We start from the raw sequence: 19,014 nt of genomic DNA on the forward strand, positions 1-19,014 counted from the left end.
TAATGGTATCTGTGAAGGCAAAAAAAAAAAAAAAGAATGGGAATATACCATATTACAGTATATTGATAACAACACAGAGTAGGAGGTTGGAGACATTGACAGTGTCATGTTTGAGAGCAATGTGTAGTGTGAATATTTTGCAGAGGATTCAGAGTGTTGAAATCGAAGAAGAGTGTGAGGGTTACCATTGGTAAGATTCAGAGGAATGAGGAGGGGTTGAAAAGGTGTTTTCTACATTTACAGAGAATGGAGCAAAATAGGATAATCAAGTGGTATATAAATCTGGCATGAAAAGAAGAAGGGGTAGGGATCATCCCAGGAAGGATAAAGGAGAGTGTGAGTGCTAGGGGGCTTGAGTATCCAGCAGCTTATGTGGGCATGTTAAATTGGAGCAAGTGGAGACAATTGTTTTTTTTATGGCCCGATGTGCTGTTGGAGTGTAATCAAGGCAACATTTATGAATTATTCAGAGGACTTGAGCCCTGTTGGTAGGAAATCAAGTGCCTTCACTCTGGAGGGATGGGAATGTTGTATTTTAAAGGGTCATTTGAATTGTGATGCCTGTGCATTTCTAGGTCACCCCTACCTTGGTGGAACATAGCCAGAGTGTTTAAAGAAAAAATAAGTGCCCTGAGAGGTGATTAAAACTTCTTTACCCATTGTTTGGTTGTCTTAACAAGAGGTCATACATAATATCATCCCTGTTTGCAGAATCATAAGGAAAATGTACAAGTTTTTATTTTTACTACTCCCACATGGCCTCTTTAATATCTTTAGTTGATCAGAAACTTATAAGGAATCTCAGATACACCTATGTAGGTAGAATCATGAAAAAAGCTTATAAGCATGATGAATGAAAATTCAAATCTTCTGGCATAGGTTCACCATTGTAAATACACTTACGCACATCAAGATAGTCATGGATTGAAGTGACACAATCAGTTCAGATTGCTGGGTAGTAACAATTACTGGTAGAGCCGCCTCTGCTTCCTGATTTTCGAGGTATTTCCTTGAAATTAATGAGGTGAAGAAGCTTATGTACCTGGCAAGAACTTTGAGAGGTAAGGGTTTCAAGAATATAAAGCAAGTGGATATGTTGGAAGAAGGCAACATTAAACCTTCTGGAAAAGGATTGCTGGGGATGATCACTTCCCAGGAAAAAGAGAAACAGCATGAGGATAAGGGAAAGAAGAAAATGCTAAAATTACAACCAATATGTGAGAATCTGCTTGCACATAATGAAGTTACAAAAGTGTTCTTTGATACTGATCCTAATATGGAAAAAAAGTCTTCGTCTGAAATAAGGATTTTGGAGCAGTTGAAACTGTTTTTATCATCAGGTCTATACTACTGTAATACAAGGAACACAGACTGGAGGTATAATAGGATGCAGTACTTTGCCACTCCAAAACTGCCATTAACTACTGACAGTTCTCTTTCAAAATCTACTCTTGGGCCCAGTAGACTGAGATCAATACACCTCATTCTCCAAGATGTTCAACTGCTACATGTAAGGGCAGTATAAATGTGGGGTAAGTTAACTTTGAGATTTGTGAGACCTACAGGTAGCCTCGTGTTTTGCTCATGTTATTCGTTTCATTTAGCACAAATTTAGGGTGCATGCACATTTGCAGAAATGTAATTGCCTTGTTAAATAAGTATTTATTGGATTTCACGAGTAACATGAAAGATATCAGTGACTTTTTTATTGGAAACGAAAACACTAAATGTAAAGTTTTAAAAATTGAGTTGAGCAAGAGCAGACATGATAAACCCAATAATAGACAACAAGAGTAGTCGAGACAAAATGGATGTAAGGTACAGGAACACAACTTAAGGCAATGTGTATGTCACATATTACTGTGGGGGAATAAACAGAATGATGTGTTATGAAAAGATTGCTTAGTGTTGTAATAGAACATAGTTTGCCATGTACAGCATCCCAGTGGTAGAATTATAGCAAGGTGTTGACTGTTTCATCTCAATACACCATTGTACTGAAAGCAGTTTGTTACTCATATAATTAAAAATTTGAAACTTTGGAAAAAAAGTTTCTCTGGGTATTTAATTTTATCATACTTTAAACCCTTGCTTTTTAACCACTTAATAAAATATGCTGTAGTATTGAGCACAGCTCTAGTGATTGTAGAATGGTCATCAGTTTGTAGATTGCAAGCATGGCATAACAAAACATTTTGTTGTGATGGGTAAAAGGGTTACTTTAGAAAGTGATGTAAATATTATAGGATTCAGCTTAATACAGATGGACTCATTTTTATGTACATACTGTACTTAGTAAACATTCTAGAACAACGTTACTGTAAAGGTTGGCTAATTCTTTGACTCTTGGCTTGTTTTTCTTTCTTATTTTCATAAATTATTCTTTCTTTTTATTTCCACAGAACCTTGGCCACTTACAACAAGGTTTAAAAAAAATCCTAGTAATGCATACACGAAAAAGAGTGATGACCAATCTCCACTGAAGACAGGAACAGAGTTTAATATAAGGGATATTAAAACCAGTAGCCTTGAGACTGCTGAAGGTATTATACTCACAGTAATTGCATATTTGCCCCAAAACATGGCTTACAAAACTGCTTATTTGCTGCTTTTTTTTGCTGCACTGAGATGGGTGGGTGCTGAAGTAAACAGGTGTTAAGCATGTGTGTGTGAACCCCTTGACTCACATTAGTCAAATTAAAATGGTGTTACTCTGCTTAAACTGCTTACATCCAGTTTAGATCAGCTATTATAAATGAGAAAATTCTGTTTCACTCAGGAGAGATGTTTAAAAACCTCAAAAAAAAAAATTTTAATTATGCTAATTTCTGCCAATTTGAAAATGTTAGTAGTCAGTGCCCAAAGTGGCAGTTGGCACTTGTATAAGATGTGTTTGTGCATAGGTAAATCTCATCAGTCTTTACACAGCAATTATCCACAAAATCATTCGAGCCAAAGTTTGATTCAGAGATGTAATTTAAAGAAAAGACTGAGTAATTGCTAGAGAACTTGTCATTACTGAGAAAAGATCATAATTCTCTCTCCCAGTTACTGCATATACTCTATACGGAATTCACATTTTCTCGCCCCATTAAGTAGGGTTACAACTCTTGTCTCTTTTTTTTATTATAAGACACTAGTTGTCTCCTACCTTGGTAGGAGACAGACGGTGTTTTAAAAAATAATACTTGTATCAAATGGACTATTATAGCATAGTTTTTGTAAAAAACAAAAAAAAATAAGGAAAAACATTCATTATTCAATATCCTTGTAAGCTATTAGAATTATTATTATCCTTATAATGTGACTATGCATACAAAGGTATTTAAGATAAATAATGCCTTGAATTTGGGTTTTTCTCTTGGTCCATGCAATGTGTATTCATATATATCACTGAGATTTTATTACTTGTGATCTGTTTGTAGTATTAACTAAAATATACGTAGATATTCAGAACATTATATAGTATAATTGAATGTTCTTGCAAATGTGAGTTTAAAGAAAGTATTACTTTGATACTGTATATGCACACTAATGCAGTGCAGCTGTGATTTTTCTCTGATTTTTGTGTAGTGAAGATTAATGTTCTGCTAAAGACAGTTGTATAGGAATTGTTACTAATAAAATTAAAAAATAAGATTGTCTATATAAAGTGCATACTTAATTTGTGTTTTTTTTTTTTAAATACTTGGTCTCCCATTAAGGTAGGGTGACCCAAAAATGGAAACACATTCACCATCATTCATTCAGTAGCTGTCTTGCCAGAAGTGTGCAAACATGACAAATCAAATGCATACTTAATATTTTCCTGATAAGAAATATGAAGCTTTTGTAACTTTCATTTGAGAAGTTTATCAAGTGCTCATTACAAAGTTTTTAACATTACAAACCTGAATTTCTTGTTTTTCCAGCTGGTGGTGTTAGGTTCCAGGCCTCTATTTCACATAGTCGAGTAGCAATTCGACAAATGCTCTGTCAGCGCCAACCAGGACCACCAGGAATCATGACGGGTCAGTCTACCAACCCAGGATTTACAAACATGGCTACTGGACCCATGGCTACTATGAGTCGTCAGGGGCCTATGATAAGGTAGTACCCCCATCTGTTGTTATAATTATTGCTTCCTTGACAATTGTATATAAAATTTACCGTCCATTTTGCTTTAATATACTGTGCTTAAATATTTTAATAATACCAATAATAATACAGTATTTGCACAAAATTACAAAGCCAAGAGGTTCAGTCCACAGTGTACAAGCAAAATACACCTCGTACTACAAGAGTACAAGGTATAAAAGACAATGAGTTAGAAAGGAACACTCTTCTTTGGAAAGTAACAGCACTAACCCACTCATCAATTGGTTTATAAGATCAACAAGCAGAGAAGAGACAGAAACAATTTACGAAGATCTCATATTCTACATTTAAGCTTCGTATATCTCTATATATTTATTTATTTATTTTTTTTTTTATTATCACACTGGCCGATTCCCACCAAGGCAGGGTGGCCCGAAAAAGAAAAACTTTCACCATCATTCACTCCATCACTGTCTTGCCAGAAGGGTGCTTTACACTACAGTTTTTAAACTGCAACATTAACACCCCTCCTTCAGAGTGCAGGCACTGTACTTCCCATCTCCAGGACTCAAGTCCGGCCTGCCGGTTTCCCTGAATCCCTTCATAAATGTTTTTTTGCTCACACTCCAACAGCACGTCAAGTATTAAAAACCATTTGTCTCCATTCACTCCTATCAAACACGCTCACGCATGCCTGCTGGAAGTCCAAGCCCCTCGTACACAAAACCTTATTTACCCCCTCCCTCCAACCCTTCCTAGGCCGACCCCTACCCCGCCTTCCTTCCACTACAGACTGATACACTCTTGAAGTCATTCTGTTTCGCTCCATTCTCTCTACATGTCCGAACCACCTCAACAACCCTTCCTCAGCCCTCTGGACAACAGTTTTGGTAATCCCGCACCTCCTCCTAACTTCCAAACTACGAATTCTCTGCATTATATTCACACCACACATTGCCCTCAGACATGACATCTCCACTGCCTCCAGCCTTCTCCTCGCTGCAACATTCATCACCCACGCTTCACACCCATATAAGAGCGTTGGTAAAACTATACTCTCATACATTCCCCTCTTTGCCTCCAAGGACAAAGTTCTTTGTCTCCACAGACTCCTAAGTGCACCACTCACTCTTTTTCCCTCATGAATTCTATGATTCACCTCATCTTTCATAGACCCATCCGCTGACACGTCCACTCCCAAATATCTGAATACATTCACCTCCTCCATACTCTCTCCCTCCAATCTGATATTCAATCTTTCATCACCTAATCTTTTTGTTATCCTCATAACCTTACTCTTTCCTGTATTCACCTTTAATTTTCTTCTTTTGCACACCCTACCAAATTCATCCACCAATCTCTGCAGCTTCTCTTCAGAATCTCCCAAGAGCACAGTGTCATCAGCAAAGAGCAGCTGTGACAACTCCCACTTTGTGTGTGATTCTTTATCTTTTAACTCCACGCCTCTTGCCAAGACCCTCGCATTTACTTCTCTTACAACCCCATCTATAAATATATTAAACAACCACGGTGACATCACACATCCTTGTCTAAGGCCTACTTTTACTGGGAAAAAATTTCCCTCTTTCCTACATACTCTAACTTGAGCCTCACTATCCTCGTAAAAACTCTTCACTGCTTTCAGTAACCTACCTCCTACACCATACACTTGCAACATCTGCCACATTGCCCCCCTATCCACCCTGTCATACGCCTTTTCCAAATCCATAAATGCCACAAAGACCTCTTTAGCCTTATCTAAATACTGTTCACTTATATGTTTCACTGTAAACACCTGGTCCACACACCCCCTACCTTTCCTAAAGCCTCCTTGTTCATCTGCTATCCTATTCTCCCTCTTACTCTTAATTCTTTCAATTATAACTCTACCATACACTTTACCAGGTACACTCAACAGACTTATCCCCCTATAATTTTTGCACTCTCTTTTATCCCCTTTGCCTTTATACAAAGGAACTATGCATGCTCTCTGCCAATCCCTAGGTACCTTACCCTCTTCCATACATTTATTAAATAATTGCACCAACCACTCCAAAACTATATCCCCACCTGCTTTTAACATTTCTATCTTTATCCCATCAATCCCGGCTGCCTTACCCCCTTTCATTTTACCTACTGCCTCACGAACTTCCCCCACACTCACAACTGGCTCTTCCTCACTCCTACAAGATGTTATTCCTCCTTGCCCTATACACGAAATCACAGCTTCCCTATCTTCATCAACATTTAACAATTCCTCAAAATATTCCCTCCATCTTCCCAATACCTCTAACTCTCCATTTAATAACTCTCCTCTCCTATTTTTAACTGACAAATCCATTTGTTCTCTAGGCTTTCTTAACTTGTTAATCTCACTCCAAAACTTTTTCTTATTTTCAACAAAATTTGTTGATAACATCTCACCCACTCTCTCATTTGCTCTCTTTTTACATTGCTTCACCACTCTCTTAACCTCTCTTTTTCTCCATATACTCTTCCCTCCTTGCATCACTTCTACTTTGTAAAAACTTCTCATATGCTAACTTTTTCTCCCTTACTACTCTCTTTACATCATCATTCCACCAATCGCTCCTCTTCCCTCCTGCACCCACTTTCCTGTAACCACAAACTTCTGCTGAACACTCTAACACTACATTTTTAAACCTACCCCATACCTCTTCGACCCCATTGCCTATGCTCTCATTAGCCCATCTATCCTCCAATAGCTGTTTATATCTTTCCCTAACTGCCTCCTCTTTTAGTTTATAAACCTTCACCTCTCTCTTCCCTGATGCTTCTATTCTCCTTGTATCCCATCTACCTTTTACTCTCAGTGTAGCTACAACTAGAAAGTGATCTGATATATCTGTGGCCCCTCTATAAACATGTACATCCTGAAGTCTACTCAACAGTCTTTTATCTACCAATACATAATCCAACAAACTACTGTCATTTCGCCCTACATCATATCGTGTATACTTATTTATCCTCTTTTTCTTAAAATATGTATTACCTATAACTAAACCCCTTTCTATACAAAGTTCAATCAAAGGGCTCCCATTATCATTTACACAGGGCACCCCAAACTTACCTATCACACCCTCTCTAAAAGTTTCTCCTACTTTACCATTCAGGTCCCCTACCACAATTACTCTCTCACTTGGTTCAAAGGCTCCTATACATTCACTTAACATCTCCCAAAATCTCTCTCTCTCCTCTGCATTCCTCTCTTCTCCAGGTGCATACACGCTTATTATGACCCACTTCTCGCATCCAACCTTTACTTTAATCCACATAATTCTTGAATTTACACATTCATATTCTCTTTTCTCCTTCCATAACTGATCATTTAACATTACTGCTACCCCTTCCTTTGCTCTAACTCTCTCAGATACTCCAGATTTAATCCCATTTATTTCCCCCCACTGAAACTCTCCTACCCCCTTCAGCTTTGTTTCGCTTAGAGCCAGGACATCCAACTTCTTTCCATTCATAACATCAGCAATCATCTGTTTCTTGTCATCCGCACTACATCCACGCACATTTAAGCATCCCAGTTTTATAAAGTTTTTCTTCTTCTCTTTTTTAGTAAATGTACACAGGAGAAGGGGTTACTAGCCCATTGCTCCCGGCATTTTAGTCGCCTCATACGACACGCATGGCTTACGGAGGAAAGATTCTTTTCCACTTCCCCATGGACAATAGAAGAAATAAAAAAGAACAAGAGCTATTTAGAAAAAGGAGAAAAACCTAGATGTATGTATATATATATATATATGCATGTGCGTGTCTGTGAAGTGTGACCAAAGTGTAAGTAGGAGTAGCAAGATATCCCTGTTATCTAGCGTGTTTATGAGACAGAAAAAGAAACCAGCAATCCTACCATCATGCAAAACAGTTACAGGTTTTTGTTTCACAGTCATCTGGCAGGACGGTAGTACTTCCCTGGGTGGTTGCTGTCTACCAACCTACTACCTAGGTTGGTAGACCAAAATTCTATCTGATACATATACAGTGGACCCCCGCATAGCGAACTTAATCCGTGCAAGAGGGCTGGTCGTTATGCGAAATGTTCGCTATGCGAATTAATTTTCCCCATAAGAAATAATGGAAATAAAATTAATCCGTGCAAGGCACCCAAAAGTATGAAAAAAAATTTTTTTACCACAAAAAAATGTTAATTTTAGTACACACAAACTGAAAAAGGCATGCACAATTACATGACACTTACTTTTATTGAAGATCTGGTGATGATTGATGGGATGGGAGGAGGGGAGAGCATTACCTTCTTACTGTTTAGAAGGGGAATCCCCTTCCATTAGGACTTGAGGTAGCAAGTCCTTTTCTGGGGTTACTTTCCTTCTTCTTTTAATGCCACTAGGACCAGCTTGAGAGTCACTGGACCTCTGTCGCACAACAAATCTGTCCATAGAGCTCTGTACCTCCCGTTCCTTCAAGACTTTCCTAAAATGGGCCATAACATTGTCATTGAAATAGTCACCAGCACGGCTTGCAACAGCTGTGTCAGGGTGATTTTCATCCATAAAGGTTTGCAGTTCAACCCACTGTGCACACATTTCCTTAATTTTTGAAGTAGGCACAATGGATTCCACAACTGGCATAGGCTTCTCAGGGTTAGCCCCAAACCCTTCAAAATCTTTCTTAATTTCCATACTAATTCTCACCCTTTTTACCACAGGGTTGGCACTAGAAGCTTTCTTGGGGCCCATGGTCACTTATTTTCCAGAAACAGCACCGAAAACACTGTAATAATACGAAATATTCCGAGTGTATGCTTGAATGTTACCGCGGAGGCTAGCTGGTAAACAATGGGACGGGCGGCACATGTGAGGCTGGCTGAGGGCCCACATTGGACGCGTCTCGGACGAAGTTCGCTGAGCGGGTTTTTGTCTACTATGCGGGGCAAAATTTCAGCGAACAAAGCGTTCGCTATGCGGATTGTTCGCTATGCAAGGCGTTCGCTATGCGGGGGTCCACTGTACTGAAATTTTAATCTCATAGGAACTTTGATCATTTTTTTTCTTTTCTTTTTTTAACAAGTCGGCCATCTCCCACCGAGGCAAGGTGACCCAAAAAGAAAGAAAATCCTCTCAAAAAAATACTTTCATCATCATTCAACACTTTCACCTCACTCACACATAATCACTGTTTTTGCAGAGGTGTTCAGAAATACAACAGTTTAGAAGCATATACGTATAAAGGTACACAACTTATCCCTCCAAACTGCCAATATCCCAAACCCCCTCTTTTAAAGTGCAGGCATTGTACTTCCCATTTCCAGGACTCAAGCCCGGCTATATAAAATAACCGGTTTCCCTGAATCCCTTCACTAAATATTACCCTGCTCACACTCCAACAGCTCGTCAGGTCTGAAATACCATTCGTCTCCATTCATTCCTATCTAACACGCTCAGGCACGCTTGCTGCAAGTCCAAGCCCCTCGCCCACAAAACCTCCTTTACCCCCTCCCTCCAACCTTTTTGAGGACGACCTCTACCCTGCCTTCCTTCCCCTACAGATTTATACACTCTCCATGTCATTCTACTTTGATCCATTCTCTCTAAATGACCAAACCACCTCAACAACCCCTCATCAGCCCTCTGACTAATACTTTTATTAACTCCACACCTTCTCCGAATTTTCTGCATAATATTTGCACCACACATTGCCCTTAGACAGGACATCTCCACTGCCTCAGACCGCCTCCTCGCTGCAGCATTTACAACCCAAGCTTCACACCCATATAAGAGTTGGTACTACTATACTTTCATACATTCCCTTCTTTGCCTCCATAGATAACATTTTTTGTCTCCACATATACCTCAATGCACCACTTGCCTTTTTTCCTTCATCAATTCTATGATTAACCTCATCCTTCATAAATCCATCTGCTGACACGTCAACTCCCAAATATCTGAAAACATTCACTTCTTCCATACTCCTCCTCCCCAATTTGATATCCAATTTTTCTTTATCTAAATCATTTGATACCCTCATCACCTTACTCTTTTCTATGTTCACTTTCAACTTTCTACCCTTACACACTCCCAAATTCATCCACTAACCTTTGCAATTTTTCTTTAAAATCTCCCCTAAGCACAATATCATCAGCAAAAAGTAACTCTGTCACTTCCCATTTTATATTTGATTCCCCATAATATAATCCCACCCCTCTCCCGAACACCCTAGCATTTACTTCTTTTACAACCCCATCTGTAAATATATTGAACAATCATGGTGACATTACACATCCCTATCTAAGACCTACTTTTACCGGGAAGTAGTCTCCCTCTCTTCTACACACCCTAAACTGAGCCTCGCTATTCTCATAAAAACTCTTTACAGTATTTAATAACTTACCACCTATTCCATATACTTGTAACATCTGCTACATTGCTCCCCTGTCCACTCTATCATATGCCTTTTCTAAATCCATAAATGCAACAAAAACTTCCCTACCTTTACTAAATACTGTCCACATATATGCTTCAATGTAAACACTTGATCTACACATCCCCTACCCACTCTGAAACCTCCTTGCTTATCCGCAATCCTGCATTCTGTCTTACCTCTAATTCTTTCAATAATAACCCTACCGTACACTTTTCCTGGTATACTCAGTAAACTTATTCCTCTTTAATTTTTACAATCTCTTTTGTCCCCCTTCCCTTTATATAAAGGGACAATACATGCTCTCCGCCAATCCCTAGGTACCTTCCCCTCTTTCATACATTTATTAAACAAAAATACCAACCACTCCAACACTATATCCCCCCCTGCTTTTAACATTTCTGTCATGATCCCATCAATTCCAGCTGCTTTACCCCCTCTCATTCTACATAATGCCTTCATGCACCTCCCCCACACTGACATCAGGCTCTTCTTCACTCCTAAAAGATGGTATACCTCCTTGGCCAGTGCATGAAATTACCGCCTCCCTTTCTTCGTCGACATTTAAAAGTTCCTCAAAATATTTTTGCCATCTACCCAATACCTCCATCTCCCCATCTACTAACTCCGCTACCCTGTTTTTAACTGACAGATCCATTCGTTCCCTAGGATTTCTTAACTTGTTTAACTCCCTCCAAAATTTTTTATTATTTTCATTAAAATTTCTTGACAGTGCCTCTCCCACTCTATCATCTGCTCTCCTTTTGCATACTTTCACCACTCTCTTCACTTTTCTTTTACTCTCCATATACTCTACTCTTCTTATAACATTTCTGCTTTGTAAAAACCTCTCATAAGCTACCTTTTTCTCTTTTATCACATCCTTTACTTCATCATTCCACCAATCACTCCTCTTTCCTCCTGCACCCACTCTCCTATAACCACAAACTTCTGCCCCACATTCTAATACTGCATTTTTAAAACTATTCCAACCATCTTCAACCCTCCCCCCCCCTACTCATACTTGCACCAGCCCACCTTTCTGCCAATGGTTGCTTATATCTCACCTGAACTTCCTCCTCCCTTTGTTTATACACTTTCACCTCCCTCTTACTTCTTGTTGCCATTTTCCTCTTGTCCCATCTACCTCTTACTTTAACTGTAGCTACAACTAAATAATGATCCGATATATCAGTTGCCCCTCTATAAACGTGTACATCATGGAGCCTACCCATCAACCTTTTATCCACCAATACATAGTCTAACAAACTACTTTCAATAACGTGCTATATCATACTTCTTGTTTCAACAAACCAGCCATATCCCACCAAGGCAGGGTGGGATACAGGAAAAGGGGTTACTAGCCCCTTGCTCCCGGCACTTTAGTCGCCTCTTACAACACGCATGGCGTACGGAGGAAGAATTCTGTTCCACTTCCCCATGGAGATAAGAGGAAATAAACAAGAACAAGAACTAGAAAGAAAATAGCAGAAAACCCAGAGGGGTGTGTGTATATATGCTTTTACATGTATGTGTAGTGTGACCTAAGTGTAAGTAGAAGTAGCAAGACATATCTGAAATCTTGCATGTTTATGAGACAGAAAAAAGGACACCAGCAATCCTACAATCATGTAAAACAATTACAGGCTTTCGTTTTACACTCACTTGGCAGGACGGTAGTACTTCCCTGGGCAGTTGCTGTCTACCAACCTACTACCTAGGGCTATATCATGCCTTGTATATTTATTTATCCTCTTTTTCATAAAATATGTAGTGTTACTTATTACCAAACCTCTACACATAGTTCAATTAAAGGCTCCCCATTTTCATTTACCCCTGGCACCCCAAATGTACCTACTACTCCCTCCACAACATTTTTACCCACTTTAGCATTGAAATCCCCAGCCACAAGTACTCTCACACTTGGTTCGAAACTCTCCACGCATTCACTCAACGTTTCCCAAAATCTCTCTCTCTCCTCTACACTTCTCTCTTTTCCAGGTGCATATACGCTTACTATAACCCACTTTTCACATCCAACCTTTATTTTACTCCACATAATCCTTGAATTAATACATTTATAGTCCCTCTTTCCTTGCCATTGCTTATCCTTCAACATTATTGCTACTCCTTCTTTAGCTCTAACTCTATTTGAAACCCCTGACCTAATCCCATTTATGCCTCTCCACTGAAACTCTCCCACCCCCTTCAGCTTTGTTTCACTTAAAGCCAGGACATCCAGCTTCTTCTCATTCATAACATCCACAATCATCTCTTTCTTATCATTCGCATAACATCCACGCTCATTCAGACATCCCACTTTGACAATTTTCTTATTCTTATTCTTTTTAGTAACTATTACAGGAAAAGAGGTTACTAGCCCATTGTTCATATTTATTTATTTTTTCACAACAGTACCTGTACTCCCTTCATCCCTTCCTCTTCCAGTTTGACCTGTTTCCTGATCATCTCTGCTTTTTCCTCTCAGTTGTGACTTGACTGACAATGGTCCAGGTAAAACCAAAACATTGTCTTAACTTTCTTTTCATAAGTTTGGGGGCCACAGGTATATATTCCAACCACATTATTGTGACTTAATATTTTCTTCAGTTATCTTTATTGTATTTGTATCTCTTATATAGTTACTCACTTTCAGGTACTGTATCTTCTGCTTTATTTTGTTTTATAGCTAGCATGTTGTGTTTTGTTAGTGCTCTGCCTCAGTATTATCTTATGAATTTTTTTAGCTTTCATTTATATTTTCTGTTTTAGGTCTGGGATACGAAGTGGTCTAACAGCTCCTCAGCAAGGACCTATGTATGGTAGTGGTGGAGCCATGCAGGGTGGCCCTATGCCTCAGGGTATGCCTGGCCAGGCAGGTCAGATGTATTCAGCCATGGGTGCTGGTGGACCTGGAGGTCCTCCAGGTGGACCTAATGGACCAGGACAAGGTGGTATGGCCCAGTATGGATCATATCAACAAGGCCCTATGGCAAGTGGGCAGATGATGAGCCAGGGTCCAACAGGGGGTAGTGTCCCTACAGGCCCTGGAGGCCCTGCCAGTAGCATGATGAGCCAGGGTTACCAGCCAGGATACCAGGCTAACCCAGCAATGATGGGACTACGGCAGCAGCAGCCAGGTGCTTATATTGGGCCAGGCATGACTCAGTCACAGATAGTGCAGCGGCCACAGTATATCCAGGTTAGTATTGTTTATTGTATTTGCCCAGTATGCCGCCCTCTATTTACCTTGGTAATCAGTTTGTTGATTGTTTCCTTGTAAAACAATGTGAAAAACAGTAGACATTCATAATTCACATAGGTTATGTTGCTGAACACATCACTACCAATGATTTCTGTTACTTATGGGGTGAAAAACATATGGGAAAAATAGAGTTGTAGTCCTCAGACCTCCAAAAATTACATACAAGTCATTTTTACTTTCATAATTCTTTGAAAAATAATACCTTCATACATAATTTTCTTGAGGATGCTCTGTGAAGTACCTGAACTCTAGTGAGATTCAGACAGTGAAAAGGAAGAGTACATGTAGCTAACAGTGGTTGCATTAATGCTCTACAGTATTTGTAGTTTACCATCAAGTCGAGTTGGTGATGCTTAACATCCTGAAGTGAATGTAGAGGTTGGCTGTGATCTTATTGGACCCACATTGATGGTTGGGGTGGGTGATGTGATGTTGAAGGTTGGGGATCTTGGGATGTTGATGCAGCTTTATTAGTACATAGAGTGTTATGGTGAAGTGCTCAGGTATTCTGTCATATGGTACTGGTTCGTTTTATCTGCAGTTCTTTATACGGCCCACTGCATATTCTAAACTAGTTAAACCATCCTGAACTAAATGTGCACTCATTTTCATGCTGTCCTTCATCCTCACACACTGTTTTGATAAAACTTTTTCCTAATAATAAGGCCTTCAAGTGGAACACCTGTCTTTGTTTTTCAGCCCACACATTCAGTAAACCTTGTTTTATTTAATTGTAGTTATCTATTCCTCATTCTTTTCACTGTGTCACATTGAGGCTTAAACATTGCATAAGCCTTTATCTTCATTTCATTGTCTTAAATTTAATGAGTCAATGATTCTCTTAATGCCAAGCACTTGTGCTTTCTCCATGACATGTACACCACCCTGCAGCATCTCTGTTACCTGTGTTTTTTTTTTTTTGTTTTTTTAAGAAGGCATGATTTCACAATTAATATTCTTGCTTCATCAGTATCACCTGCACTTTCTTTGGATGCCATGATAAATATCCAAAGATGAGATGGGGTGATGAAAACAAAAAAACTGAGTGATGAGTACCGAGTAAAAAAAGTCATACAGTACATATGTGTCCAGATACACTGATCTGCATAGGAAGCTATTTACATCCATACTTCCTCCTACACACCCTTCCCTGCACTGCTAAAACAATGGAGTTTCTTAGTGTGCTGTGATGGGTTGCCTGCTGGCTGTGGTGCTACTTGACAGAAATGCATGCCATCAAAGGGAAATTAATTCTGCTGTGGCGTACCTTAATGGAAACGGTATGCTTCCTTTGGAAAGGAAAGCCTAAATTTAAATTGCATAATATTGAAAACATGAGAAAGGATCATGCTACTTAGTTGTCTACTAAATATGATAACAATGTGATTTTTAATAATTTTGTTTTAAATTTTCTGGTCTTAAAATTTTTCTTTTGTACAACAGTGTAATTAATCTTCAATTTCTCAATTTTTGTGACTTTTTTAATAATAATAATAATACCAAAGAGGCAAAGAAGGGAATGTATGAAAGTATAGTAGTACCAACACTCTTATATGGGTGTGAAGCTTGGGTGGTAAATGCAGCAGCGAGGAGACGGTTGGAGGCAGTGGAGATGTCCTGTTTAAGGGCAATGTGTGGTGTAAATATTATGCAGAAAATTCGGAGTGTGGAAATTAGGAGAAGGTGTGGAGTTAATAAAAGTATTAGTCAGAGGGCAGAAGAGGGGTTGTTGAGGTGGTTTGGTCATTTAGAGAGAATGGATCAAAGTAGAATGACATGGAAAGCATATAAATCTATAGGGGAAGGAAGGCGGGGTAGGGGTCGTCCTCGAAAGGGTTGGAGAGAGGGGGTAAAGGAGGTTTTGTGGGTAAGGGGCTTGGACTTCCAGCAAGCGTGCGTGAGCGTGTTAGATAGGAGTGAATGGAGACGAATGGTACTTGGGACCTGACGATCTGTTGGAGTGTGAGCAGGGTAATATTTAGTGAAGGGATTCAGGGAAACCGGTTATTTTCATATAGTCGGACTTGAGTCCTGGAAATGGGAAGTACAATGCCTGCACTTTAAAGGAGGGGTTTGGGATATTGGCAGTTTGGAGGGATATGTTGTGTATCTTTATGTGTGTATGCTTCTAGACTGTTGTATTCTGAGCACCTCTGCAAAAACAGTGATAATGTGCGAGTGTGGTGAAAGTGTTGAATGATGATGAAAGTATTTTCTTTTTGGGGATTTTCTTTCTTTTTTTTGGGTCACCCTGCCTCGGTGGGAGACGGCCGACTTGTTGAAAAAAAAAAAAAAAAAAAATAATACCAGTAATTAATAATAATATATTTTTCAGGGCCCTGGAGGGAATGGCAGCATGGGAATAATGAGTAGCAGCCAGGGGTACACAAGACCAGGTATGCAGGCCATGGGACCAGGACAAGCCATGGGTCCTAGTACACAAGGCATGGGTCCTGCTGGACAAGGAATGGGTCCTGGGCAAGGAATGGGTCCTGGGCAAGGAATGGGTCCTGGACAAGGAATGGGTCCTGGGCAAGGAATGGGTCCTGGTGGACAAGGAATGGGTCCTTCTGGGCAAGGAATGGGCCCTGGGCAAGGAATGGGCCCTGCTGGGCAAGGGATGGGTCCTGGGCAAGGAATGGGTCCTTCTGGGCAAGGAATGGGCCCATCAGGGCAAGGAATGGGTCCTTCAGGACAAGGAATGGGTCCTGCTGGACAAGGAATGGGTCCTTCAGGGCAAGGAATGGGTCCTTCAGGGCAAGGAATGGGTCCTTCAGGGCAAGGAATGGGTCCTTCAGGGCAAGGAATGGGCCCTGGTGGACAAGGAATGGGCCCTGGTGGGCAAGGAATGGGTCCTTCTGGGCAAGGAATGGGCCCTGGGCAAGGAATGGGCCCAGCTGGGCAAGGAATGGGCCCAGCTGGGCAAGGTATGGGTCCATCTGGGCAAGGTATGGGCCCAACTGGGCAAGGAATGGGCCCTGCTGGGCAAGGAATGGGTCCTGCTGGACAAGGAATGGGCCCAGGTGGACAAGGAATGGGCCCTGCTGGACAAGGAATGGGCTCTGCTGGACAAGGAATGGGTCCAGGTGGACAAGGTATGGGACCTGCTGGACAAGGAATGGGTCCAGGTGGACAGGGAATGGGTAGTGCTGCACAGACCATGGGAGCAACCAGTGCTAGTATGATGAGGCAAAGAATGATGCTTGCTGGTGGACCCAACAGTGCTACACAAACAGGGCCTGGAGGTCCTGGTCAGGGAGGAGCGCTGTTATCTCACCTACAGCGACCTATGGGAAGTGTACAGCAACAGCAACAACAGCAACAGCAGCAACAGCAGCAGCAGCAACAACAACAGCAACAAATGATGCATGCAAATTCTCAAGGACTCGGCTACCCACAGCAGCCACCATATTGATAAATTGTCTTTATCACTGACCAGTATTATATTTTGGTTTGTGCTTGGTTCTCATCCTTTAACTAAGATATAGTAGATATTTTCAATATAATATAGCTTTGAGTTATTAGTTTCTATTTGTTATCAGATCTTAAGTTAATTGTCAATTCTTGTCATTTAAGATATAGTATTGTGTTGTACATTAATTTGCCCGTAGTAAATTTTAATCTTGGCCTGGTCACAGACCGGGCCGCGGGGGCGTTGACCCCCGGAACTCTCTCCAGGTAAACTCCAGGTAATACGTACATATTATATATCATTTTCTTTATGTTAAATTCTTGAGCAGAATAGTATTTGTATGGATGTAAAGCAAGGATCATGTGCACATTTATTAAGGTCACTGTCATGTGCTGTACCTTTGCTCTTGGGAATTTTGCCACCTCCGAGCACAATCACAAAGGTTTTTTTATTTTTTTTTTATTAACACACTGGCTGATTCCCACCAAGGCAGGGTGGCCTGAAAAAGTAAAACTTTCACTATCATTCACTCCATCACTGTCTTGCCAGAAGGGTGCTTTACACTACAGTTTTTAAACTGCAACATTAACACCCCTCCTTCAGAGTGCAAGCACTGTACTTCCCATCTCCAGGACTCAAGTCCGGCCTGCCGGTTTCCCTGAATCCCTTCATAAATGTTACTTTGCTCACACTCCAACAGCACGTCAAGTATTAAAAACCATTTGTCTCCATTCACTCCTATCAAACATGCTCACACATGCCCGCTGGAAGTCCAAGCCCCTCGCACACAAAACCTCCTTTACCCCCTCCCTCCAACCTTTCCTAGGCCGACCCTTACCCCCCTTCCTTCCACTACAGACTGATACACTCTTGAAGTCATTCTGTTTCGCTCCATTCTCTCTACATGTCCGAACCACCTCAACAACCCTTCCTCAGCCCTCTGGACAACAGTTTTGGTAATCCTGCACCTGCTCCTAACTTCCAAACTACGAATTCTCTGCATTATATTCACACCACACATTGCCCTCAGACATGACATCTCCACTGCCTCCAGCCTTCTCCTCGCTGCAACATTCATCACCCATGCTTCACACCCATAGAAGAGCGTTGGTAAAATTCTACTCTCATACATTCCCCTCTTTGCTTCCAAGGACAAAGTTCTTTGTCTCCACAGACTCCTAAGTGCACCGCTCACCCTTTTCCCCTCATCAATTCTATGATTCACCTCATCTTTCATAGACCCATCCGCTGACACGTCCACTCCCAAATATCTGAATACATTCACCTCCTCCATACTCTCTCCCTCCAATCTGATATACAATCTTTCATCACCTAATCTTTTTGTTATCCTCATAACCTTACTCTTTCCTGTATTCACTTTCAATTTTCTTCTTTTACATACCCTACCAAATTCATCCACCAACCTCTGCAACTTCTCTTCAGAATCTCCCAAGAGCACAGTGTCATCAGCAAAGAGCAACTGTGACAACTCCCACTTTATGTGTGATTATCTTTTAACTCCACGCCTCTTGCCAAGACCCTCGCATTTACTTCTCTTACAACCCCATCTATAAATATATTAAACAACCACGGTGACATCACACATCCTTGTCTAAGGCCTACTTTTACTGGGAAATAATCTCCCTCTTTCCTACATACTCTAACTTGAGCCTCACTATCCTCGTAAAAACTCTTCACTGCTTTCAGTAACCTACCTCCTATACCATACATCTGCAACATCTGCCACATTGCCCCCCTATCCACCCTGTCATATGCCTTTTCCAAATCCATAAATGCCACAAAAACCTCTTTAGCCTTATCTAAATACTGTTCACTTATATGTTTCACT

At 40.6% G+C, this 19,014-nt stretch overlaps 1 protein-coding gene across 1 annotated transcript in view; it reads left to right on the forward strand.

The window, feature by feature from the left end:
* LOC128687157 (mediator complex subunit kohtalo) overlaps positions 1–17,317 on the forward strand; it is a 144,484-nt gene extending 127,167 nt beyond the window's left edge. The window contains exons 38-41 of the mRNA XM_070092567.1: positions 2,403–2,543; positions 3,912–4,089; positions 13,261–13,690; positions 16,089–17,317. Coding sequence (XP_069948668.1) covers positions 2,403–2,543; positions 3,912–4,089; positions 13,261–13,690; positions 16,089–17,168 — 1,829 coding nt within the window. The 3' untranslated portion in view covers positions 17,169–17,317. The remainder of the gene's footprint in view (positions 1–2,402; positions 2,544–3,911; positions 4,090–13,260; positions 13,691–16,088) is intronic.
* Positions 17,318–19,014: the final 1,697 nt, after the last annotated feature.

The sequence above is a fragment of the Cherax quadricarinatus genome, chromosome 40, assembly GCF_038502225.1.
Source record: "Cherax quadricarinatus isolate ZL_2023a chromosome 40, ASM3850222v1, whole genome shotgun sequence".
Taxonomy (NCBI): Eukaryota; Metazoa; Arthropoda; class Malacostraca; order Decapoda; family Parastacidae; genus Cherax; species Cherax quadricarinatus.